Source organism: Vicugna pacos, chromosome 34 (genome assembly GCF_048564905.1).
Source record: "Vicugna pacos chromosome 34, VicPac4, whole genome shotgun sequence".
Lineage (NCBI taxonomy): Eukaryota > Metazoa > Chordata > Mammalia > Artiodactyla > Camelidae > Vicugna > Vicugna pacos.
In genome coordinates, this window is record NC_133020.1 from 17,626,004 (window position 1) to 17,650,021 (window position 24,018).

General features: G+C 58.6%; 3 protein-coding genes and 1 long non-coding RNA gene across 5 annotated transcripts in view; 1 reads left to right on the plus strand and 3 right to left on the minus strand.

Moving 5' to 3' along the window:
• On the minus strand, positions 1–10,355 carry P3H3 (prolyl 3-hydroxylase 3). Of its 2 annotated transcripts, none has more exons than XM_031670721.2 (15): positions 9,755–10,355; positions 8,660–8,812; positions 8,110–8,311; positions 7,902–8,033; positions 7,272–7,408; positions 6,769–6,858; positions 5,458–5,510; positions 5,258–5,325; positions 5,038–5,162; positions 2,474–2,575; positions 2,028–2,178; positions 1,708–1,825; positions 1,552–1,627; positions 639–779; positions 1–522 (listed from the first exon to the last, which is right to left on the minus strand). In XM_031670721.2, the coding sequence occupies exons 1-15, from the start codon at positions 10,238–10,240 to the stop codon at positions 370–372; spliced, it is 2,187 nt and encodes a 728-aa protein (XP_031526581.1). In that variant the 5' UTR covers positions 10,241–10,355; the 3' UTR covers positions 1–369. The 2 variants fall into 2 exon arrangements, with proteins under 2 accessions (XP_031526581.1, XP_031526580.1); XM_031670720.2 differs by having other exon boundaries at positions 7,902–8,048; positions 9,755–10,352.
• LOC116276912 (uncharacterized) lies at positions 10,347–22,698 on the plus strand. The gene is made up of 4 exons (XR_004186426.2): positions 10,347–10,426; positions 11,729–11,906; positions 21,597–21,700; positions 21,939–22,698. It is a non-coding gene; the product is annotated as an uncharacterized lncRNA (long non-coding RNA).
• On the minus strand, positions 11,111–16,845 carry GPR162 (G protein-coupled receptor 162). Its single transcript, XM_031670722.2, has 5 exons — positions 16,670–16,845; positions 13,825–15,128; positions 12,912–13,101; positions 12,170–12,327; positions 11,111–11,878 (listed from the first exon to the last, which is right to left on the minus strand). Exons 2-5 carry the CDS (start codon positions 14,689–14,691, stop codon positions 11,330–11,332), a joined length of 1,764 nt encoding a protein of 587 aa, XP_031526582.1. The 5' UTR covers positions 14,692–15,128; positions 16,670–16,845; the 3' UTR covers positions 11,111–11,329.
• The window catches only part of CD4 (CD4 molecule), a 22,243-nt gene continuing 15,838 nt past the window's right edge, over positions 17,614–24,018 (minus strand). The window contains exons 4-10 of the mRNA XM_006210869.4: positions 23,446–23,604; positions 22,796–23,026; positions 21,426–21,770; positions 20,489–20,689; positions 19,800–19,921; positions 19,411–19,478; positions 17,614–19,101 (exon numbers count right to left, since the gene is read on the minus strand). Coding sequence (XP_006210931.1) covers positions 19,071–19,101; positions 19,411–19,478; positions 19,800–19,921; positions 20,489–20,689; positions 21,426–21,770; positions 22,796–23,026; positions 23,446–23,604 — 1,157 coding nt within the window. The 3' untranslated portion in view covers positions 17,614–19,070. The remainder of the gene's footprint in view (positions 19,102–19,410; positions 19,479–19,799; positions 19,922–20,488; positions 20,690–21,425; positions 21,771–22,795; positions 23,027–23,445; positions 23,605–24,018) is intronic.

The window sequence follows — 24,018 nt, forward strand, 5'->3', positions numbered from 1 at the left end:
TTGACTGGGCCCTGGCTGAGGGTCTTCAGGACCTTTATTGGCAGGCTGGGAGAGGGCAGCGGGGTGTCCTCCCTCTTTTCCTCCTCCTTTAAACCCCGCAGTCGGGCCCTATCCCCTGCCATTTCTTTCCAGGGTGGCATCCAGTCTTCTGTCTGTCCCAGGGCAGGAGGTCTGCCAGCTGGGCCAAGCCTGGCCCCCCAAGCCAGTCTGTGCCGTGTCCTCTGAGTCCAGGGCTGATGTCCCTCATTATCCCCAAGAGGATGGGGGTGCAGGGACAGAGAGCTGGCTGTTCTCCTCCTGTCACATAGGGGCTTCTCATGGGTCTTGGCATCAAGGTGGACCCTTCACAAGTCAAGCTGGCTCAGCCTCTCACAGCTCCTCTCGGACACGAGATGGCTTCCCAGCCTTGTCTTGGACCCGCTGAAGCCTGCGGCTGGGGGGTTCTGGGGCAGGGTCTCTGCTGGACATTTCTTCTTCCTCCTCCTCTGGCTCCTGCAGCAGCTCTTTGGCTTCTGTCCACTCCTGGGAGATGGGGAGGAGGGTCTGGCTCCATCCCCTGCCTCCCTGGCCCAAGGACCTTCCCTGGGAGATCTCAGCCCCTGCCCACACCTCACACCACTACTCCCGCTCCTCCTCACCTGCTCCCTGTGCTCAGGTGCCCACGTGTGCCACAGCGCCAGGGCGCAGCGCCGTCCCCTCGTCACAGCCCACACGCCATGGGGATTCTCCCCACCAGAGCTGAAGGCCACAAGGCGCCCGCAGCGAGGTCGAACCTGCGCCTGGGGGTGAGGGTGGGGTCAGCTCCAGGGAAAGTCCCTCAGAGAACTTGGCCCTGACTCCTGCCCAAAAGCAGGACGGGGGCAGGGGCCCCGGAAAGGTCAGCTTTCTTGCCTACCACTTCTCCCTCCTTAATTCAGAGACTATCTTGGCGCAAATGGGAAATGGACCTCCACTTGGGAAGCACGAATGCCAGCCTGAGGCCAGAGGCGTTGGAGCTGAAGGGAGAAGGGGCCTCCCTCAAGGGCCTTGGGTTGGCCCATCCCCCAGGTGCCCTGACTTTTCCTGGCCAACCCTTTGAACCAGGTGTGAAGCCATCTGAGGGGATGGGTGTGGTAACAAACCCTGGGTTCTGGGTGGCGGGATCTTGGGGACATTTTTCCACCCCAAGAAGGGCTTGGATTACAGGTAGTTGGTGGTGGTAGCAGAGAAGGCAGTAACTGGGTAAGACAGAGCAATTCATGGTAAAAAAATCACTGTTCCTCCCCTTCCACCAATCCCAGCCCTGAGCTTCCACCTGGAACAGGGGTTTGGGATTCTGCACTTCACTCGCCCTCCCTTAGGAGGTGAGGCAAATGCGGAAGGCAGGGTCTCCTGGCGTAATGGACCTCTGCTAGGAGAGGCCCTGAAAAGACACGTGGTGGGAGGTGTTAGAGAGGCCAGGAAAGGAGATGGTTAAGGGGGCCCATCCATTTCCCTGCATTTGCCTCTGGGAACCTTCTGTTTTGAATCCTGAGCCCACAGCTGGGCTCCCTGTCACATTGCCCCACTTACCGTGACCCTGAGGGCGTTGGGCTCCGTGAAGAACAGGTCCCCGCCCTGGAAGTCATCGTTGAGGTAGAGGAGTCCACTGGGGAGGGAGGAAGACAGGAGGCAGTGAGACCCCTTCCCGGCCAGGCCCACCTGCCTGAACCCTGGAGGGCCACCCACCTGTAGTCCCGGTAGGTATAGGCTGGGGGCTCCCGCCAGCACTCCCCGGTGTCGGGGTCCAGGACGCAGTTGTCTGCATGCACCGGGTGGCTCAGGTCCATGCGCTGCGCTTGCTCTCCTGCGAAGCGAAGGGGCCTGGTGGAAGCCTATCCACACCCACCCTGCAGATCCAGGGTCACAGCCCAGCCGAGGAGCTGGCCGCAGCCCGGGCAGAGGAGTCAGTCTTCCTGGAGTGAAGACTGAAACCACACAGCTGAGGGCGTATAGGGCCCAACAGGGGCCCAAGGTGGGGAGGAGCGGCCAGGCTGCCCGGTGGTTACCTTCTACGGCACTGCGGCACACCAGGTGGGTGAAGGAGAGGTGCAGGGGCCGATCCGGGGAGAAGTAGGCCTGTGTCAGGGTCCGCACACGCTCGCTCACCTCCAGGAGCAGCTGAGCACCCTGACTGCCCACGGCCCCGGCCCGGGCCAGCTGCGGGCAGCGAAAAGAAGGAGGGAAAGGGCGGGTTGGAAGGATGGTCCCAGCTACCGACCCGGCACCACTTCCGCTACCTCCGCCTACAGTTTGGGGCTCAGCAGCCCATTAGCCCAACCTGCTCCTCTCACTGATGACAACATGGGCCCCTCGGTCTGGAACCCCCTCCTCTGCCCTGGGCAGAGGCCTCGGCTGCTCCTATGAGAGCACACCCCCCCAGGAGACGCTGGGCCCCGGTGCCCAGCTCGCTCAGGTTCCGGCATCAGACCAGGCCACGGGCGCCTCTTCTCACCTGTGCAGCCTTGAGCACCGTAAGCCCCTCAAAGCGTTCGTGGGGGGTGTGTGGGGAGCGGCGGCCCCGATAGCCTGACCTGGCTCCAGCCTCAGCTGCGTCCTAAACAGGGAGAGCACTGGAGTGTGAAGTCACTTCCGCTGGGCCCCCAGCTACTGCCCTCCCCTCACTGCCCACAGGGCTACCCAGCCTTCCCTCCAACGCTCCCACTCCCTGGAAGAGGGTAGACGCTTCCAGAGTTCTCTGAGCAGCTGCTTTTTTCCCAGAGAATGACTATCTCCACATCTGTGCTGTCACTGCTGGTAAAGATCTGGAATCCCACTCGCCAAAGGGGCTCAGCAGAGAACTCTGGAGAGCTTCCTTCAGTGAGGAAGGGGCTCTGAGAGGTAAGGACAGCTGCGGGAGTGAGGCAGGAGGGGCACGACCACTCATCCCCGATGAGCTGAGAATAGAGGAGTCTGTCTGGAACGGGACGCTGGCAGGACCGGGGCCAGGTCCTGGCTAACTTCAGGTGGGGACATAGCATCTGCCCAGGTAGCTCTCTCCGACTTCTTCCCACCTGACACTCTCTTGGAGAACGTGAGAACCCTGGATGCTGAGTCCCAATTACCCAACTGCCTACCCGACTCGCATCACCTGGAGGTCTCCTGGTATTTGGATGTCCCTTTCCTGACACCTCTTTAAACTCAGAGTACCACTACCTAGTTACCCCATATATAAACCACATCTCTTAGAGGCCACCTAGCCACCCAAGGCATCTAACCCTCTATTCCTAAATTCATGCATTCATTCAGTAGGTACTGAGCAACTACTATGTGTCAGCCACTGTTCTAGGCACTGGGGACTCAACTATGAACATGAAAAGTTCCTGCTTTCATGGGGTTTATATTTTGAAATAATAAACAAACAGACAAACCAACCAGATCAACTCAGATGGTGATAAGTGTCACAGAAAATTAGAGCAGGGTTACAACCTTGAGCATACCCCAGCAGGAGTCAGGGGACAGCTAACTGACGAGGTGACATCTAAATTTAAATTAAATGATATGAAGGAATATCTGAGAGAAAAAAAATTTTTCTAGGCAGCAGAAATAGCAAGTGCAAAGGTCCTGAGGCCAGAATGGGTTTAGTGTAATCAAGGAATAGGAAGAACGTCGGATATTTGGGGATCATCCTTGACTCCATTCTTTCATCGTCTTCCACATAGATTCAGTCCTCTATCTTAGCTTCTCTATCTTTGATTTTCTAAATATTTCTCATCTGTCCCCATCTTCATCCCCTTGAAATGAGGCCCTAACCTAGGGCAGGGGCGCTCTTGGCATCACCCCAGAAACTCCCCCTCACTTTCCTCTCCCACTGCATTCTCCACAGTGCCACTAGAGGGAGCTCCTGGCCCTGCAGGATGGGGACTCCAGATCCTGCACTTGGAGGTTCTACAGCAACAGCAAAGTCAACCCCTCCTTAAATCCTTCAGAAAGCTGTCCACCAACTACAAAAAAAGTCCTAAGTCCTCAGTAGGGTGCAGAGGTCCTTCCCCATCTCTCCTGTGCCTCCACTCCTATACCGCCTCTGGATAATACACAGCCTGCAATGGTGACAGCTAATCCTGAACACTTTCTAGATTCTTCAAAGAGCTCTGCCATGTGCTAACTCATTTAACCCTTGCAACAACCCTACAACAAAACTGCTGCATTTAGCCCCATTTCATAGAGGAGGAAACTAGGCTCAGAGATGTTAAAATATGTGGCCCAAGGTCACACCGGTCATCACCTTTGGGACTGGCCCGTGCTCTTAACTCCTGTGCTCCACTGCCGTTCCCAGGACCCCCCTCATTCTGCTCCCTCACAGCCTGACTTTCCTTCCCTCTCTGCCTGGTTCACTCAACCTTCAGACGGAGCTCAAATGCCACCCTCTCCCGTAAATCTTCCATGACTTTGCATCTCAGGGCTTCTACTTGGATGACTACATACTTCTTTTATCAAACTCATCACCCACTCTGATTGTGTGTCTCCACGTCCAATTCCTTCTCTATACACTGAGCTCCTGAATGCACGGTCTGTGTTTGTCTACCTCTCTGGAACCTAGGAGTTTCTAGTACACAGCAAGCACTCAAAGAGTGAGTGTTGAACGAATACTAGCCCAGGATGACGACCGAAGATTCATAAAATGGCAGACTCAGCCTGGTGAATATGGATCATTCAACCCAAACTAGGAGGGGATGCGATGATGGAGAAGAAGGCTGTGTGTCTGCTGCGCCCGCGGCTGAGCCAGTAACTAAGCTCCCAGCCAACCAAGCACTCACCCCTATTTAACGCCTTTCTGTGTTTTGTTTTGTTCTTCCTGTCAATTTCTAGGAAAATTCCTTTGTAAAATGTCCAGCCCATGTCAGCTAAGTTGAGAGGAAAAGGAACTTGTCCACAGCAGTGAGACAGTGGCAAGAACCATTTCCCCACTGGGGAGTCAGAGACGGCAGGACAGGAGGCTGGCCACGAGCCAGAGAGAAGGTAGCTGTGCCTGAGGGTCCCCAACCAGCCACCATGCCACCGACTGACAGGTCTCCTCACCTTGGCCAGCTGCAGCAGCACCCCACATTCGGCTGGGGTGAGCAGCCCATCCAGCACTGCTCGCTCAGACCCATTCAGCTGTCTGGCGTCCTGGGTCAGGGTTACTCCCTCCAGGAGGAGGACATCTGCAGGGGAGGGATGGGGCAGAGGGGGTTGAGGGTCCCCTGAGGGCAGCCCCAGCCTCTCTGGGCTCCTGCCTCCTGCTATCCCAGGAACTCACCCTTCCAGTGAGTCAAGGGCTTCGGCTGAGGAGGCTCATGGTCCCACGGCCTCTTCTCCTGATCCTCTCTCAGGGGTGAGAGATATGCTCAGTGGAGGCACAGGCCAGCCAGACCCATCTTCCCCAGATCCGGCCTCCCTGGGCCCCTCCCATCCTCTTCCAGCTCAGGCCACGCCCCTCCCGACACAGGCATCTCCTACCTGAGCTTGTCTCTAAGAGCCTCCGGGATGACAGCTGCCGGGGTCCAGGGATCCTGGGACAGTCAGGAAAAGCACCATCACCCATCAAGTCCACCCCTGAATCCCTGACCGTAGACTCTGAACAATCACATGAAGGTCCTCCTGCTTCCAGAGGAGAAGGTGGAGGTGGGAAAGCCCTGGACTCACTGTCGGGAGCCCTGGACACTGGGCCCAACTCTGTAATAACAATATTAATAACGTAACAACAACAACATAGCACTTGCAGGTCTCTATTGGCCAGGTGCTGGTCTAAGAGCCTTATACATGGAAGTGAGATTTGTCATCTAAAGTTTACGATAGGCTTATCAAACAAGTACTTTTTCCTTTTTTGTTGTTGTTGCTTTTTGTTGTTTGTGGCAGGGGAAGGTATGCATGTATGTATGTATGTATGTATGTATTTATTTTTAGAGGAGGTACCGGGCATTAAACCCAGGACCTCACGCATGCTAAGCATGCACTCTGCCCTTGAGTCATACCCTCCCCCCTCAAACAGGCAGTGTTAAAGTGCCCATTTTGCAGTTGAGGACTCTGAGATACAAAGACGTAAAGTAACATGATCACGTCACACAGCTGGTAAGGGACAGAGTCGGGATTTAAACTAGCTTCAGAGTCCACGCTTTGAGCCAGCGGTTCCCAAACAGGGAGATTTGCCAGTCAGGGGACACTGCTATGTCTGCAAACAGTGCTGATGTTCATGACTCAGGGAGCACTGGCGACACCTACTGGGAAGAAGTCAGAGAAGCTGGCCTTGGCTGCCTCACATTCCAGGATCGTCCCTTTTCTCCAATAAGAAAGTATGGTTTAAAATGTCAGTAGCGCTAAAACGTTGGGAAGCCCTGCCTAATGCTATAGTACTAGCGAGAGTCACCTCTGCCCTTTAGTTTCCCCTCATTATGACAATAAAAACAGCAGCAAGAAGAAGAGTAATAAAAGCAGCAGCAGCAGAGATGTTGAAGCCAATGCGGGGCTTCAGCAGCCCTATGAGATAAGTGTGATTGTTCCCATTTTACAGGTGAGGAAGTTGAGGCTGAGCCAAGTGAAGGTCCAGAGCTTGTTTGTGGCAGAGGAGAGACCAACACAGAGGCCCGCATGACCCCAAAACCACCCTTAACGACAGGCACCTGCCTCTGTCCCTGTGACCCAGGGACACAGTGTCCTCTCAGGCCTCACAGGGTTGTGGAGAAATAGGAAAGGCTGTTGGGGGGGGACTGATGCGATACATCCACGTAGGGCATCACTGTTGTCTCCCTCCTGAGAAGTGGGGTCACTCACAGGATCCTTGAAGCTGGTCCCCAGGTGCTCCATAGCATAGTAGAGCTGTCTCTTCTCCCCCAGGGATCGAAGGACAAAGCTCTGGATGTCCTGAGGTGGGTGAACGCAGGGAGCAGGCGGGGGTGGGGGTGCAGGAAGTTACGGCTGGAGGAGCCCCAGGCTCCCTACTGCTGGCTGTGCCCCCCGGTGCAACCCTCCTCCCTCAGCAGCTTCAGGGTGTCGGGGCTCAGACTGAGGGGGGAGCGTGTATGTGTGTGAGTGTGTGCACACATGTGTGTGCACTCGTGCATAAGGTGGGGGCAGGCAGGAGTGAGGTTAAGGGGAGGGGCCAGGCTGGCGCTTGGACTCAAAAGGAGAGTCTAAGTGGGGAGCGGGCAGTGGAGACAAGCCAGATGCTGGGCTCGGGGTGGCCTTTGGCGGGAATGGGGGTGGGCTCCAGGTGCTGTCTCTCAAGTATCTGTTTGACGTGGGGCTACCTCACAGGGTAGTGCGGAGGCAGTTACCTCTCTCGGCCCGAGGCCGGGTCTTGGCTCTCCCAGCTGGGCCTGGTACTGGTCCAGAGCCTTCGTGGCAGCCTCATCCTCCGGGTAGAAAAGCAGGAGGCTCAGGACATTTTCCACAGCCTGGGACAGATTCCCCACTGGAGACAGAGCAACAGTGTGGGGCGGGGCACACAGACCCAGTGCCGCAGCGATCCCTGGGCGGAGGCGAGAAGCCAGCGGGACAGAGGCAGAGCCGGAGAAGGTGGTCCCCAGTGCCAACCGACTCCACAGCCCCCAGCCCACCCGCAGACAGGCTCATCCACTGCTTCTTTCCAAAGCTTCCTGGAACATACCTGAGCTGCGCAGGCAGAGTTCAGATAGGAGGCAAAGAGGAGAGAGTAAAGGAGGGTGAGAAGCAGCAAGGGCAGGAGGAGCCCTGTGACCCCATCCCGGGCTTTCCACAACGGTGCCAAAGGAGAGCAAATTAGAGTCCTCCCAAGGTGATGGTCCCCGCGGAGCCCTGACCAAGTACAGATGCAGAGACAGATGGAGGGATGGAGAGAGGGGGCTTAGGGTACCATCAGAGAGAAACCTTCACTCTCCCTGTTTCCAACCCTAGTCATCCCCCGGGCTCACCCTTCCCCAACTGACCCTGAGCATAGGCCTCATGCAGCCGCTTCAGCTGGCCAGGCAGGAAGTCGGGGACAGGGAAGCTGCGACCAGGACGTGTGGCCGTGTCCCCCACACAGCGCTGCCGGCACTGCAGGACCCGAATCCAGTGCACTGCGGGAGACACACCTGAGCCACTCAGCTTGTGACGCGCCTTCCCCCATGCACCCCTGCACTCCCGGCTCTGTACCTGCAATGGCCTCATAGAGGCCCCCCTGGCTCCCTGTCCCTTCCTGCTCGTCTTCTTCCCTCTGCTGCTCCTCAGGCCCCTCACAGTCAGCCCGGCAGCTCTCCATCTGGGCCAGGCTCTCCTGCAGGGCCTCCTCTAGCCAGGGCAGTGCCAGTCCTGCCTCCTGGCGCCCCAGTAGCTCCAGGCCAGTGTCATAGGCTGCCTATTGTGGAGGGAGTGGTAAGTCACCTGAGATCCTGGGGGAGGGGGTATCGAAGGAGATTGGGAGGTAGGAAGAAGGGGAGGGGCGTTGGTCCCCTTTGGGGCCTGGACTCCGGGTCCCTGTTCCCCAGTCCTTGGGGAATACAAGGGCGAACCTCAGAATCAGAATGTTGGGACACAGGGCTTTAGTGATCCTCAGGAACAGAACGAAGTCCCAGAGAGGGACTCCCCATCCAGGGTCACCGAGGACAGTACCCAGATTTCCTGATGCCCAGTGGACAGGGCCACAGTCCACTACCCAGCCAGTTAGAGGCTCGGGATAGGCTTGGGGCGATGCTGAGGGTCTCACCCAATGTGGGGGTGTCTCCAGGTCCCGGAAGCTCTGGGGCCGAACCCCGGTCATTCGTCTGTACTTAGCCATGTCCTCCCGCATCTGCAGGTGTGTTGGGTTTGCTACAAAGAAGGTGTGTGCTGCAGCTGCTGCCAGGTCCAACTTCTTCAGCTGAGAAGCGGGAAGGATGAGGGAGTCAGCCCTGAGGTGGGGGTGTCAGACTCTGCCCCCTCACCAGCCCACCCCAACCCTAGACACACCTGGCACTGCCCCAGAGCCTTCTGAAGACTTACTGGTCAGAAGTGCCCACCTCCCAACCTCCAGACCCCCAGTATGTTAGGACTCTCAGGAGTCTGGTAGCTAAGGAAAGGGGGGGGGTCTAAAGATTTTGGAGTGGGTGGGATACAGGCAGAGGAACCTGGGGCCTCAGTTTGGGAGACTAGGTGGAAATGTTGGTTAAGTGAGGTGGGGAAGCCAGGGTGACCTGAGCGGCCAGCAAAAGCCGCAGGTCTCTAGGACCCTGAGCTGAGGTGCGTGTGACCAGCGCCCCCCTTCCCCGGCCACGTAGGCGTTAGTTCGCAGCCAGAAGCTACCGTACCAGAAGCTGCCAGTGTCCACTGCCCCCGCCCCTGGACACGCGGCCCCTTATCCTCGTCCGCGTCTTCTTCCCTTTCCGAGTTCCCCGCTAGCCCAAGCGAAGGCTCCCACTCACTCACCCCCCACCACAGCCCCCACGCTCTCTCTCCAGCGGCGCGTTACGCCCCTGCTCGCTCCGCTTCACTCCTGGGAAGCGGTGGCTGTCACCCCACGTAGGTCTCAGTCAGACTTCCTAAACCGTCAGGCCCCTGCCCTCCGTCTTCGATCTGCTTCCACCCCGCCGCATGCCCCCCATCCCAACTTTGCTCCCACACTCCAAAGGTTGTCCCTCTGCCACCTCGATGGGTGCTTGTTTGTCGCAGTTCGACAGGACCGACTCCCAAGGAGAGGTCCTATCAACACAGCCCCACCCGAGTCCGGGCACTGGCGCGCGGCCCCTCCCGGGGAGCAGGGAGGAGGCTGGGGGGAGGACGGCAGCCGGGCGGGGAGGACCCACGGGGCCGGGCCGCCGCGCACCTGGTAGTAGGCCCTCTGCAGGTAGTTGTAGGGCTCCCGGCGGCGGAAGGCGTCCCGGAGCGCGCTCACCACCCGCAGCCGCGCCGCGCCCCCTGGGCCCAGCCTGCGCGCCCCGCACTGGGTCAGGCACTCGGCGCGGCGGAGCGCGGCGCGGAGGAGCAGAGGTTCCCATGAGGCCCACGCCGCTCCCGGCCCGGAGTCGGGTCCCGGGGCGGCGGGGAGCGCGGTCCCCGGTTCCGCCGCACAGCGCGCCCCGCAGTCCCGCCGCGCGCGGCCCAGCGCCGCCCGGCTCCGCAGCGCCTCCCGCAGCAGCGCCACCGCCGGCGCCCAGGCCCCCGCCGCGTAGGCGCGCAGTCCGTCCGCGTAGAGCAAGTCGGGGGCCTGAGGAGGCGCCCCGGGGGACAGCGGGGCCAGGCCGGGGGGCTCGGGGGACCCCGGGGGAGGCAGCAGCAGCAGGAGCAGGAGCAACCGGAGGAGCCGGAGCATGATGCCAGAGCGGCCGGCCGGCTGCCGGAGGGAAATGCGGGAGCGGAGGGGGAGAGGGAGGAAAGGGGGAAGGGAGAGGGAGGGGAAAGGAAGGAGAGATGGAGAGGAGGGAGGAGAGGAAGAGAGCAGGAATGAGCGTCGCCGAAGGGAGCTGATGAGGCTGAGAACCAACCCCAGGAGAGGCCGGTATGAGAGAGAAACAGGAGTCGGGGGAAGTCGGGCAGAACTTCCAGAACGCGGGCTTTCGGACCAGCGGGTAGTGCGGGACGGGAAACGGACCGTGGAGGGAGCCGGGCAGACAGCTGACGCTGGAGCAGGCCTGGTGCTCAGGAGAGAGCGTGAGGAGCCACTTAGATCCCTGACCCCAACCCCTGAGGCCCACGGGGTGGGAGTAGCTGCTGCAGCTCTGTTCCCCTGCACTCCTGGGTCCAGAAAAAGGAGTGTGCGTGCCTCCCACACACTTACCCACCCCCACACACATTTGGAAAAAGAGCTTCAGAAAGCAGCAGGGAGGAGGGTAAACTCCAGGCCTGTGACACCATCTGCTCAAAGCCTTTCCAAGTGGGCTGGTAGATTTGGAGCAAGGAGGGGAGCTGAGGCATGGGAGATAGAGACCTACTCTACAAGCATCTCTACAGAACTCAACAAAGATCCTTCACACCCCAAAACCCCAAGTTTCTCCCCATGCCCCCCCACCCCAGCTCAGCATGCTGTCGTAAGCCTGTTTCTGTGTGTCTGCCTGTTTGGCTTTCTCTGTGAGTATTTCTGTGCCTCTGTCCTCTGCCCCTGCTCTATTTTGTCCTCTGTGAGCCTCTCCACCCCCAAGCCTCTGACCATCCCTTTGCCACCATAGCACACTGGACACAGAGGTTTCCATGGTAACACTTCAGACTTTAATACATTTTGCTAGGGTTGATGGGAGGCGATTAGGGCATCTGGTCACTTGGATGGGAGACAGCAGGGGTTCCAGGGCCCCAGATCCAGTGCCCATCTCCCCGGAGTCTGGTGGCAGCTGCCCCAGGCTCAGTGATGGATCGAGGTGTTACCCACCCAGGCCCCCTCCTCTGAGTCCAGCAGGTCCTCTTGGATTCACAGGGTCAGCTGGGGGAAGATGGGATTACCTGGGCCCCAGGATCCTCCCCAAGCTCTCGCACTCCCCTCACCACCTGTCAGGGAGCAGCGTCGCCCTGCACTTAGGCCCAAAGGAAGTCCAATGGCTCTGCTATCAGGGGACCCAAGGGAGAGTCGGCGTGGTGAGAGGCCCAGCGGCCTGGGCCGGCGAGGAGAGGGCCCTGGAGAGGCAGCCGGAGAAGGCAGAGGTGTCTCATCGATGAAGGTTGTGATCTCCTCACGGAAGAAGCCAGGACCCCGTGGGGGTCCCCCACCTGACCCCAGAGCCCCACTCTCCAGGAATTGGCGGAGGCTGGCCAGCCCCCCACCTTCAGCCTCCTCCTCCTCCTCATCCTCCAGCCTTTGTCTTTGTCCTAGGTACTCAGGAGGGCCCCCTAGGGCCCGGCTCTGGGCTGGGAGGACCCGGATGTCATCAGAGGATGACCACTTGTGCAGGAAGGAGCCTGGTGCCCGAGGATTAGAGAAGATATTGGTCTCATCGTGGGACAGACGGCGGGACAGAGGGACCTGGGGAGAAGAGCAAGTAGACCCAGAGGTGCTGCAGGGACAAGCGGCTAGAGGCAGGAACAAAAGTGGGGTTCCTCTGCAAGATGGCGCCACCCCTTAAACTTTTGCAAAACATCTTCTGTTGGGCAAACCTGGTTTTGAGAGGCCTGAAGAGGAGCCTCCTTCACCACATCCTCCTTTCACCTACCCCTAATGTGCCCTGCAGGCCAGGAATAGGGAATGGGGGAGGGGGTTGGGTAACAGACTGGAGAAAAGTACCTAGGACAGGAAGTGTACTGTCTAGTCCCATACCTGTAAGTAGTGGACCCTCTCAAGAGGGGGAAAGAGCATGTGCCTTCCAGGCAGCAGCTTCACTTGGGTGGGGTCCCTGGCTCCTGGTCCTGTGGCCCCGTTGGCATCAAAGCGAACTTTGCATACTCGGCCATCTGCATAGTCATCACAGCCCCCATCTAGGAGAGAAAAGGGGCAGAGTGGTCACAGGCAGCGAATGCACACCTCCCATTCCCCTTTAAAAGCTCCAACCCCCTTTTAAGCTCCTCCAGGGAATCTTCCTGTTCCCATTAGTCTGTGAACTCCAAGAGGAAAGCAAGAGTGGCTAATGTCTGTAGTGTCCAATGCTGAATCCCTAGTCATTCATACATACAGACACACTTAATTGAGACAGTCCCCCCCCCCCCCCGAAGCTGTCTATAGCTGGGGGGGGGGGTCCTTCAGGAAGCTTAGATTCCCCCTTTGTTTCACATCCTTCCTTTATGGTTGTGTTGGGACTCTGGAGGCAGAGCTGGGTAGTGTAGGCTTCCAGAGGGAACTGACCCCCAGTGGAGGGAGCCCTCAGTGCAGAAGGAAGCAGTGGGTGTACATAAGGGTGATGATTGGGAAAAGGGGAGCCTGGAATCAGCCCAGGGGCAGCACAGGTTCTGTCCAGCAGGGGGCACTCCAGGGCAGCCCATCCCCACACGGAGAAGGGCGGCTAGAAAAGGTCAGGAAAGGAAGCTGATGCCCAGGAAAGTAAGAGCCCAGTCCCTCCTCTGACCGTCGTCACCATCCTCCTCGGACATGATAGCCACGCACTGCTCCCACACCGTGCGCACGTCGGCGCGGTAGCGCTCGCAGGACCAGATGAAGGACGGCAGCAGCAGCGTCTGTGCCATGGAGCACCACAGCACAGCCAGCACCATCCATGGGGGAGCGGAGTCCGACTTAAGGGAGAAAAAGCTCACCACCTGGCGGAAGGACAGGAGAGGCCCTGGTCAGGGCCCAGAGCTGAGGAGTCTCACTCGACCCCAGATCCCACATCCCAATGTAGCTGGGGGGCAAGAAGTCAGGAGGGGATGGCTCAGTGTACATAGGATCGCGACAGAGGCAAAGTTGAAGGATGAAGACGATGAACAAAGTGGGAGGGACTGACTCAGAGGAAGGTCAGGAGACAGTACTGGGAACAGAGCCCTGGGGTCCAGAGGGAGGGAGCAGAGGCGGTACAGTAAACCTGAAGACAGATTGAAATTCAGGAATAGGGACCAGATGAGGATGCAGAAGGCTGGGGTGGGTGGGGTGAGCTCTCTGGGGTTGCCACCAGAAGTGCTCAAGATCCTGTTGTGTCTAGAGGGAATTCAGGAGTGGAGAGTGGAGCCTGGCAGCTGGATGATAGGTCTGGGGCACTGAATAGTGGAGCTGCAGGATAGATGGTGGAGCCGGAAGACAGGGAGTGGAACCCAAGGACAGATGATGGAGTTGAGTACTGGTAACTGGAGAACAGGCTACAGAGCTGAGGGTAATGGAAACTAGAAGATGGATGACGGAGATGGGGACTCACAAATGCAGTGGGGTTGGGGAGAGGAGGGAAGATAGATGATGAAGCTGCTTGTGTGGCTGATGGAGTTGGAGGTCAGGTGATCATGCTGGGGCCTGGGTATTGGAGAGAGCAGGTGGAGGGACCCCAGTCTCACCAAGATGGGCACCCCTGTGAGTGAGTCATAGAGAAAGACGATGGCGCTGACCAAGTTGGTGACCTGCAGGGATGTCTTGGCCGACTCGGAGCCGTCCAGCGAGGATCGCCGCTTCCCCCGGGCATCCTCCACCACAATGGCTGGCACCTCAAAGGCTGGCCGGGTACCCAACCCCCCTGGCCCGCCCCCCTTGGCCCCACCCCCGCCCCCCGCTCTCCGGGCCTGCCGAGCCCTCCGGGGCCGGGCCCACAGCGTCTGGTAGAAGGTGATGGCCACACAGACCAGCCCCATGACAATGCCCCCAAGTAGCAAGAGGCTGAAGCAGACGCCAAAGCCGAGGCCAATCTTGGAGACTATGAACTGGCAGCCGCGGGCGTAGTAGCGCTCTCCGTTGTTGTGCCAGCCGATGGAGGGCAGTGTGGAGAGGATGAAGCTGACCATCCAGATGCCCATGACGGCGTGCAGCGCCTGCTTCTTGGCGTTGCTGAGGCGGTAGTTGACGGGCCAGCGCACCATCCACATGCGATGGTAGGAGAGGGAGGCGACCGTAAAGCAGGTGGCCAGGGCCAGGGTGTAGTAGGTGGACACAAAGACCTTGCAGATGCTCTCGTTCCAGTCATAGTCGGAGGAGGCCTGGCGCCGGAGCTGCACCACTGCGAAGGTGGTGAGGGGCACAGCCGCCATGAGGATGTGCGTGCCCGCCAGGAAGCAGAGCAGCAGCTCCAGCGGCTTGTGCTTCTGCTGCTTAGCTGAGATGCTGAGGATGATCCAGGCATTGGCCAGCAGTGCCAGGAGCCCGCAGGCCAGCCAGGACAAGGCGTTTGAACGAAGGGAGGCCTCCTCCGCCCCCGCCCCACCCCGAGCCATCCTTCCTCAGTCCCCCCACCCCCCTCGAACTCCTGGGGGTGGGGGCTAGGTCTCACCCAGGAGCCCCACTCACACACACCCCCATGATGCCCACAACCCTTGCCCGGGAGTGAGGCAGGCTGCCCCTTGGTCTACCCTGCGGCTCAGCATTGCATGTCTGACCCAGTTAAGGTCAGGTGTTGCAGGCAGAGGAGGAGACTGAGGGTCAGCAGAGGTCGTCCTCAGCCTCCATACTGGGTGGGGCCCCTTCTGAAGTAACCCTACAGTTGACGGGGGAGGCAAGCTGACTGCTTCCCCAGCTGTGAGGCTGGTTGCAGAGACCTGGTCCCCATGCCAGGACGTCCAAGTCTTTTCTTCCTCTGGTTCTTGACCAATCAGGGCTCTTCTGGGTGCCCCCAGGGGTGTGTGTGGGGGGGAGGCTCAGCTGCCTGAACAGACTGCAAGGGAGAGATGAGATGTAGGAGGGGGAGGGGAAAGATGGGGCCTAGGCTGCTCTCTCATTGGTTCCCAATGTCTCCCTTCTCTTGAAACTATAGAAATGACTGGTTACTAGGGGTCACAGGGTCATTCTCCTGCCTTAAACCAGATGGCTACTCCAACACCCTACACAGATAAGAACCCCGCTTTCCAGAACTTATTCTGACCTCCTGTCTCCCATCCTTTGTCAGCCATCTTTCCTCCCTCTGGGGCTCCCAGGTCCCTCCTTCTGTCCCTTGCTCAGTCCTACTCAACTGTTGTCTTCATCCCTGAATCTTTCTTCAGAGCTATGGATGGCAGAGGCATGACTTGTTTCTCTTCGAGGACTCATAGGAAACTGGGATGTGATATTACAGCCCCTCCCCAACCTTCCAGGCTCCTGGGTCCAGTGGTCCTGGTGCTCAGCCCCATCTCCCCGAGCCTGCACAATCACCCTCCCACTCACTGGGAATCTGGGAAGACAGGAGAAAGGAGGCTGGGACCAAGGAGGGGGGTGGCTAGGGAACCCAAAGACAGGGAAACCGCTGACATCAGAAGCATCCAGAAATGGAAAGAGGGGAAACTAGGGGGGAAGGAGGAGAGTTTGAGCAGAAGAGATAAAAAGAAGGGGCAAAGTGAGTATCTGAAAATGGAAGGAGAAGCCCAGAGACCCCCGGAGAGGAGGCTTTGCAGGGAGAAGGAGGTGAATGGAGGGAGGGAGCAGGGAATAAAGAGGCTGAGAAGAAAAGCCCAGTGTTCACTAGGGTTCAGACTCCCCCTGGTAGGACCCCACTCTTTCCTCCCCTGCCCCAGCCTCAGTTTCCCTCCGATGGGAAGAAGGATGTCCTGCCTTTGGTGATTCCTGGCTTCACTGAGCCCTGGGAAGGGGGCTAAGAGGAAATTGGGGGTGAAACCCTGAACAGAGTGGAAGCAGGAAGGATGGGCATAATGGGGTAAAAGGGATAAGAATGGGGCACATCAGTGGGAGGGTCTATTTCCTATGGAAGAACCTTAGACTCCTGCCCTCCCTCAGAGGTCCTAGTCCATCCCCCACCTTTGTCTTCCCTGGGAGCCCAGTACACCCTAGTTGCCATGGCAATGGCCAGCCAGAGGGAGGTGGAGGGAGTTGGTCAGGAGCGCCCCCCCACACCCTCTCCTACAGCCTTGGACCCCCTTCCCACCCACCCCCACCCAGGCCCCGGGGGTGGGTTCAGGAAGAAAGAGCTGGGGACTCAGGGAGGGCGGCAGGAAGGATGTGAAGGACAGAGAGAGGAGGTGAAGGACGGAGAAAGATCAGAGGAAGGTGGGAGGGGGTCGGGGGACTCCCAGGCAGACAGGGGTCCCTCGCCCTTTGGGGTGAAGTGGGTAAGGTCAGAAGGCTCCTCCCTCCTGCCTGCCACCCACCGAGGTCTCCAGGCCAGAGACAGCAGGTGGCTGGGAAGGAAGGGCCGGCCCGAGGGGAGAGGAGGCAGCGGGGGCAGTGGGGAGGGGACCGCGGGGGGCAGGGCCGGGGTCGCCTTACCTCGGGCTGCGCCCAGCACTGCCTTGGAGAGCGCACTCCCGACGCGGCTCGCCCGGGCTCCCGCCGCCTGCCGGCTCCAGCTCGCCGTCCTCCTCCCCCCTCCCTCCGCCCTCCGGGCCTCCCTCCTCCCGCACATCCCAGCCTCTCGGGCTCGGCCCCACTAGGTCTCTCCGAGCCCCTCTCTCGCGGATTCCCGCCGCCCGCCGCCCGCCGCCCCGGGTCGGGATGGAGGCCAGCTTGGCGGGGCGGGGGACCGCACGGTGGGGACTGGGAGGGGGAGGGGCGAGGAAGGCGCCAGGAGGGAGGGGGCGAGGAGGACAGCGGGGAACCGGCTTCATTGGCGAACCGGCTGGTGTCCTGCCCCCACCCCACCCCGTTTTCCTCACGAACACAAGCTCGAGGAGGCAGCTGGTGTTGGGGAGGCAGTGAGTGTGTCTGTAAGGGCTGTGCCTGGGGTGTAGCTCCACGGGCAGGTGCTGGAGGCTGTGCGGAGTGAGGGGCGGTGGGGATGAAGGCCAGGCTGCTTGTGGGATGGGGGTACACAGGGCTAGAAGAATGCATCCCCCCATACACACCGCTGCCTCTTCCTGGAACACAAACTCACACTGGTGTTGGGGACACACACATTTCTCCCACACGCATCGCAGTTTCTCATGAGTAGAGCACACAGCCCTGCAGTCTCTCTCCCTCAGTTGCCACACACCCACCGCACACTCAGGGCCCTTTGGGGTGGGGACGTGGGTAATCAGTCTCCAAAGGATTTTTCCCTCTCTAGGGAAATTCCATCTCCTTTCTGAACGAGACTGGCAACCTCTCCCCCTCTGGATCTGATCCCAAAGATCAGAAGCTTCCAGGTCTCCAGAGAAGAGTCTGTCTCTCTCTCTCCCTTTCTCTCTTTCATACACACACACAAACACACACACACACACACACAGAACAGCATCTTCTTTACTGTAAGTATGTTGTATTTTTCTCTCAGCACAGGAAGGCAGGGGTGGGGAGTGGGCAGGAATACAGAGCAAGCCATGGGGAGCCCTGACGGCAGCTGGGTGTTCTTCCTGGAAGAGGCAAGCTGGAAAAGGAAAAGGAGGTAGGGACTGCAGGAGGTAGTGAGGAAGGGAAGGGAGAGAGAGGGACAGAGGAGCTGGGGGTCCTGAGAGAAATGGATCAGGAGAGGAGGAAGAAGAAAACTTGGAACCCCAATTTTCTTGTGTCCTGAGTGGTTTGGGAGAGGGATGAAGGAGGGTGCAGGGCAGGGGGACCAAGGCCCAGGGCTGTCAGCCTTCACAGGAGGTCCCCTCAGAGGGTTCAGTCTTTGGCCAGCTCCCCACCCCTTCTCTCTGGCAAAGTTCACCTTCCAGAAGGTTCTGCACAAGGTGAGTAGTGGGTCGCTGGACACTCTCCCCCACAGGCCCTGTGCTCCCAGCCTGTGTCCTAATTAGGAGAACTGCCGGTTTTGTGCCCTGGGAACAGGGAGGCTGCCAGCAGGTGAGGCAGGGAGGCCCTCCCGCAGGTTCCTGAACTCTCTGAGGCAACCTCCCTGTGCTGGAGGGCTCCTGTGAATCCAAGTACATGCTGGGCATCTATGACTAGCCAGCTGCAGAGATCTGTGTGGTATTTGTCCCCGTGTTCAAGAGACAGCAGTGGAACCAGAGGGCTGGAGTCCTGGCTAGTCCACTTACTGGCTGTGTGAACCAGGGCTATCATCTGCCCTCTCTGAGTTCCATTTCCAGTCTGTCAGCTGGAGATGCTAATCTCGATCCTGTCACCACCAGCCTTGTAGGATGTTCATGAGGTTCAAATAGACAAAGGATGTGAAACTGGTTTATAAACCGAGCCGTGCTGCTTGGGTGATATGGAGTTGTGTGTGCGCACAAGCGTGCCTGGGTGCCTGTCTGTGTCAGGTAAGGATGTGAATCTGTGTTTCTGCCAACGCAGGGGGAGACAGGTAGAATGGAGCAGAGCAGGCTGGCAGTCAGAAGCCTTTGGATCCTGAACTCTCCTTGACTGCGTGTGTGATCTGGGGCTAGTCCTTGCCGCCTCTGGTCCCAGGGTCTCCTCCCGTACAGTGACAGGCCTGTGCTTCGTGCTTCAGACACCCAGCCTCCCCCTCCAGGCCAGGCAGGGCTGGTCCCACATGCGCCTCTGTGATCCAGGTGAGCAGTGAGGGAGAGAGTCGAGAAGAAATCAATGAAGGGCCAGAGTTTGAGCAAAAAGGAGATGGGGAAGAGAGGGTGCCAGCGAGCCTCTGGAAGAGGAGAACCAAGGCCTACAATGGAAGAGGAGGGCAGGGGGTGGCCAGAGGCACTCAGTGGATTACATTCATCTGGTCTGCAGGCCCAGGAAGGCAGGGGAAGACAGCTGGGGATGCTGCAGGTGGAACCTCCTCCTGGCCGGGGCCTCAAGTGAGATTATAGGTCTTCTGGAGCCGGCTGGAGGGGCAAAGAAAAAGAGGAGCAAATCTGTTCCTCCCCAGCTCCTTGTTGCCTGGGGCCTCCATGGCTCCCAGACCCCAACTTTCTCTTCCAGGGCAGGGATGGCCTCCAGTGCCACAGCCAGGGTACCATATCCAGACATACCCAGGCCTGCTGGCCCTCACCTCTGTCCCCCACCTCTACCTGTTTCCTACCTCCTGGGCCACCCCTGCCCCCTTCTCACCTCTCTTCACCTCCCTGTAGCCCCCATCTCCTCCCCTCCCCCCACGTGCCCCTCCCTTTCCTCTCTGCCCCTCAGCTCCTTACTGGCGACACTGGCAGGTCTTCTTCTCACTGAGGAGTCTCTTGATCTGAGACATCCGCTCTGCCTGGCGCTGTCCAGGGAGAAGGAGAGGGGTCATGAGGGTCCCAGGCCTCCGAAAGGGAGCTGCCCCTTGGAGGGGGGAGTGGGGAGGGCTGAGAGGGGAGAGGCAGTGCCTGTGGCCATCTGTCCCAGAATTCCCTCTGCTCCTTCCTGTCTTTCCCTCCGCATGGGACCTGGGACAGGGCCCAGCCTGCAGTGAGGGAGCTCGGCAGTGGGCAGCGGGAGCCGGAGCAGAAGCAGGTCACAGATCCAGGGTACCCTTGCTGCTGGACAGGCCTCCAGGGCTCGAGCTCCCCGTGGGGTGTGAGGGGGTCTGAGGAGGCTCACTCACCCTGCGGCGCCAGCACTTAACACAGAGGACGCAGAACCCCGTGAGAAGCAGGAGGCCTGTGATGCCGCCCAGCACGAAGGCCAGGAGCTTTGGCCAGGCCTGGGTGAGCACGGGAGGCAAAACTGCAAGAGAGAGAGGTGTGTGAGCTCACTGCCCTCCGGCAGGGCACAGGGCACCGTGGAGGGCCCGAGGAAGGCTTTGCTGCCCAGCTGCACTTTAGTCTGATCCTTGGGCTGGAAGAATGGGCAGGATGCTCAGGGCCGTCCACCAGGGCTTGAAGGGAAAGGCTGGGGAAGTGGTTTCAAGGTTTGGGACTACAGGGCACTCCAGGGAGCCAGAAGCTGCAGTCCAGGCAGTGTGCTGTGCGCATGCGTGTCTGTGTATGTGGGGGCGGGGGGGCGGGGATCTGTGTGTGTCTGGGTTTGAAGAGGAGCCAGGGAGGAGGGCTCTTGGCCAGGTGGGCCCCGTTCCTGGGTTGTACAGCTTAGGGAGGTGGGAACTTACAGGACTGCAAGAGCCTAGGACCACACCCCACCTCCCCTCACCTGGACTCCTGTGTCCAGGCACCTGCCTATAACCCACTCATCTCAGAGGAACTAGGTGGCTGGGTGGTCACAGCCCTGGGAGGGTCCTGCAGCCCTCGAGGCAGAAGCTCAGGGTTCAGACATGGAACCTGGACCCTCACTCACCCTCGATCTTGGATTCCAGCAGGACTTTGTCCTTGTCACTCAGTCGACACTGCCACATCCCTGCCTCAGGGTCCAGCACCGTCACCAGCTTCTGCTGATTTGTAACCTTCGCGCTCTGGTTCTCCAGCTTCAAGCTCAGTGTCAGCTCGGGGGACTTGGGTCCCAGCACCTCACAGATCAAACTGTTCTGGGACTTAGTCACTGCAGAGAGACAAGAGCCTGAGGCTGGGAGCCTGGGCCCCTGGGTTCCCAGCACCTCCGTGCTCTAAGGGGATTCTGCAGAACAATCAAAATGATGCTTTACACCAGCACCCCTCTTTCAGCCTCTCAGAGCACATTTTCATGCAGTTTTAAGAGAGGGGATGCGGCTTTTGAGGTTCAGCAGTGTTGGATTTGAATCCCAGCCCCATTGCTTACTATCTGTGTGTCCCTGAGCAAGTTACTTACCAACCTGAGCCCCAGATGATAATTTAAAAGGACAAATAATATATAAAGCTCTTGAGTGGGGCCTGGCATGTACTAAGCATCCAGTCTTCGCCGTTATTATCTGAGAGGTTATTATGATGACGAAGGAGATAAGGATGTGCAGGCCTCCGTGTAGCTCCTGACCTTAGCATCAGCAGTGTCATACAAAGAGCAGATTTCGTTATCCTCTTTAGGAGAAAGAAAACCCACAGGGGGGCGGGGCTGAGTTGGGGTCAGAGCGGTCTGGATAGACGCGGAACTAGAACCTGGTTCTCAGCACTTGCCCTTGGGAGTTCTAGTGGCGCCCACTCTAGGCTGGCTCTTGGATGTCAGGGAAGGACAGCGGATTCCAGCCTCAGTTCAAAACCAGCCCCCAAACCAGAGGGCCCTTGATCAGCTCCATCAGGCAGGCAGGGCTTAGGCGTCCTTGTCGGGGCCTGTCCTGCCCTCCCATCTCAGCCTTGCTCCTCACCTCTCATCACCACAAGGTTCACTTCCTGATGCAACTTCCTCTTCCCCTGGGTGAGAACCAGGGTCAGGTTTCCAGAACCCGCGCACTGTGGCAAAGCCTGGGGCAGAGTGAGATGGAGCGGGAGCCTCTCCCTCATCTGGAGCTTGAGGTCCTTGTGAACCGTTTCCACAGACACCTTCATGTTCTTCAAGGAGAATGTGATCCAGGACTCGGAGGAGGAAACCCTCTTCGCCGGCCACCACATCAGCTGCCCACTCAGGCTTTCGTCTTCAAAGGTGAGTGGGAAGGAAAACACCGCCTGCTCCCTCTCTTTCACATAGACTGTGCTAGAGACCTTCTGGAAGGCTGGAGCGGGGAGGGGAGAGAACCTGGGTCCATACAGGGCAGGGCAGGCACGCTGTGGGGGCAGCCCGGAGATGGAAGGGGACCGGGTGAGTCCAAACACCGAGGCTACCATTCAGGCCCTTAAATGCCCCTCTACCTCTCTATCTCCTCTCTCATCTCCCATCCCAGGGGGTCCCGTGGCAGTGCCTCCTCCTCCTAGAAGCCCTCCTGGAACAGTCCAGCCAAAGGGGCCTCTCCGTCTTCTGGATCCTGGAGCACAGAGGGCACTGGGCCTGTGCCACTTGGATACATAATTTATCAGCCTCACAAGATAAGAGCAGATACTTGAATCGGGCTGACCACGTGCCTTCCATAGTTTACTTCTCCCCATAACATGATAAAGTAGGCTCCACCATCCCTGCTTTCCAGATGCGGAAACCAAAGCCCAGAGGGGTTCAGCAACTTGCCCCAGGCCACATGGTTAAGTCAGAGCCAGGATTTTAACCAGAGTCCACGCACTTCCCCACTGCACTACTGTACTGTGTGTCACAGAAGCACCCAGAGGACAGGATCTGGGCAGAGCCTGCCTTCTGGGCCCTGGGTTTCCCTCACAGCACCTAGCTCAGGATTCTGAAGATGCGACATCAAATTTCATCAGAGCTGGCTTGCTGCCATTAGTGTCCCTGAGTTAGTGGATTGCCAACTTGGTTGGGGGGCAGGGAGCTGAGGCAACAAAGAAGATAGATGCGCTTGAATTTCGTCCTCTGGGGACTCCTCTGGGGATCTTGGAGCCCCTCACATCCTTACCGCCTCTGTCCCTTCCTTCCTCAGGGTCCACTACCCTGAAAGGTGAGTGTAAATCAGCTCCTTGAGGAAGAGAGGACCCAGCATACCCCTCAGGACAGACTTCCGCTCTAGGGGGCCCTGGCATTGGCCTCTCTCTGTCTCCCCCCACCCCAACCCAGGAGCAGAGCAGTGAGAGCCGAGGGAGGGTCTGTCAGCCACCAAGGCAGGGGGAGCCTGCAGGGGAGGGGAGCGCCTCTCACCCAGCACCAGGATGTTCCTGGTGAACACCAGTGTCTGCTGGTCCTGGGAGACGGTGCACGTCCAGGTGCCGCTGTCCTGCAACCCCAGCTGGGGCAGTGACAGGCTCTTGCCCTCCTTCCTGCTTCTGTTCCCCGGACCCTTCCATTGCACTGAAGGGTTACTACCGGAGGGACTCTCCAAGGTCAGGGTCAGGCTCTGCCCCAGCAGCACGCGGTCGGAGCTGGCAGTCACTGTGGAGGGAGCAGGCTGCCTGTGTCACACACACACTACCCCCAGGAGAAGAGAAGAAGCCAGGAAACCCAAAGTGTCTCTCCATTACTCCGTCCCAGCATCACCCTTCTGTCCCTTCTGCCCGCCCCCATCCAAGGCAGGGTTTCCCTCTCCCTCCACTCCCCTCTTCCCTGTCTCTCTTGCCTCTTTCTCTGTCTCCTGCCTTCCTCCCCACTCCATCCCTCATCCCAGGTCTCTTTGTCTCCCTCTGCCCGACCCAAGGCCTGAGAAGGGTTTGAGGAGACATGGTAGCCTGTCTGATCAGTCTCTGGACATTAGGGTGCCACCGGCTCAGGCCCTGGTTTGGGTACAGGGCTGGGAGTCAAGGCAGAAGAGAGACTGGCTGGAGGCGTCCTTGTCCCAGGCCTGCCCCACTCACGTCTGAACACCAGCAACTCCACCTCTGTCTTCTTGCCCCCCGCTTCACAGATGTAAGTCCCAGAGTCTGTTACTTCAAGATCCTTGATGATCAGAGGAAAGGATCCTTGGTCCCACAGGTTTTTTTTTGATTCTACGCGAGCGCGCAGCTTGGAGGCACCTGGGAGAGAACACCATATGGAGGAGGCTGTGGTACCCTGGAGACCCAGCACCTCTGGCCAGGGCAGTGCCCACAACTCTTCTGATCTGAGTTGCCAATTTCTGGCAGAATCTGCCCCTCGTCCTAATCTGAGAACCCCAGACTGGCGAGGAGGTCCCAGGACATTCATTTACCTGGCCAGGACAATATCTCACTAATCCCAAATAAACTAATATCCTCATTTAGGGAGCACCAACTCCTACGTGCCAAATACTTTATATGCATCATCTCAAACAATCGAATCACCATGCTGTACACAGGAAACGAATATGACATTGTCAGTCAACTGTACGTCAATAAAATTTTTTTTAAATAATAATAATTTTTTAAAAAGCAACATGTGCTGTTTTGTTTATCTTGCAGATAAGGAAACTG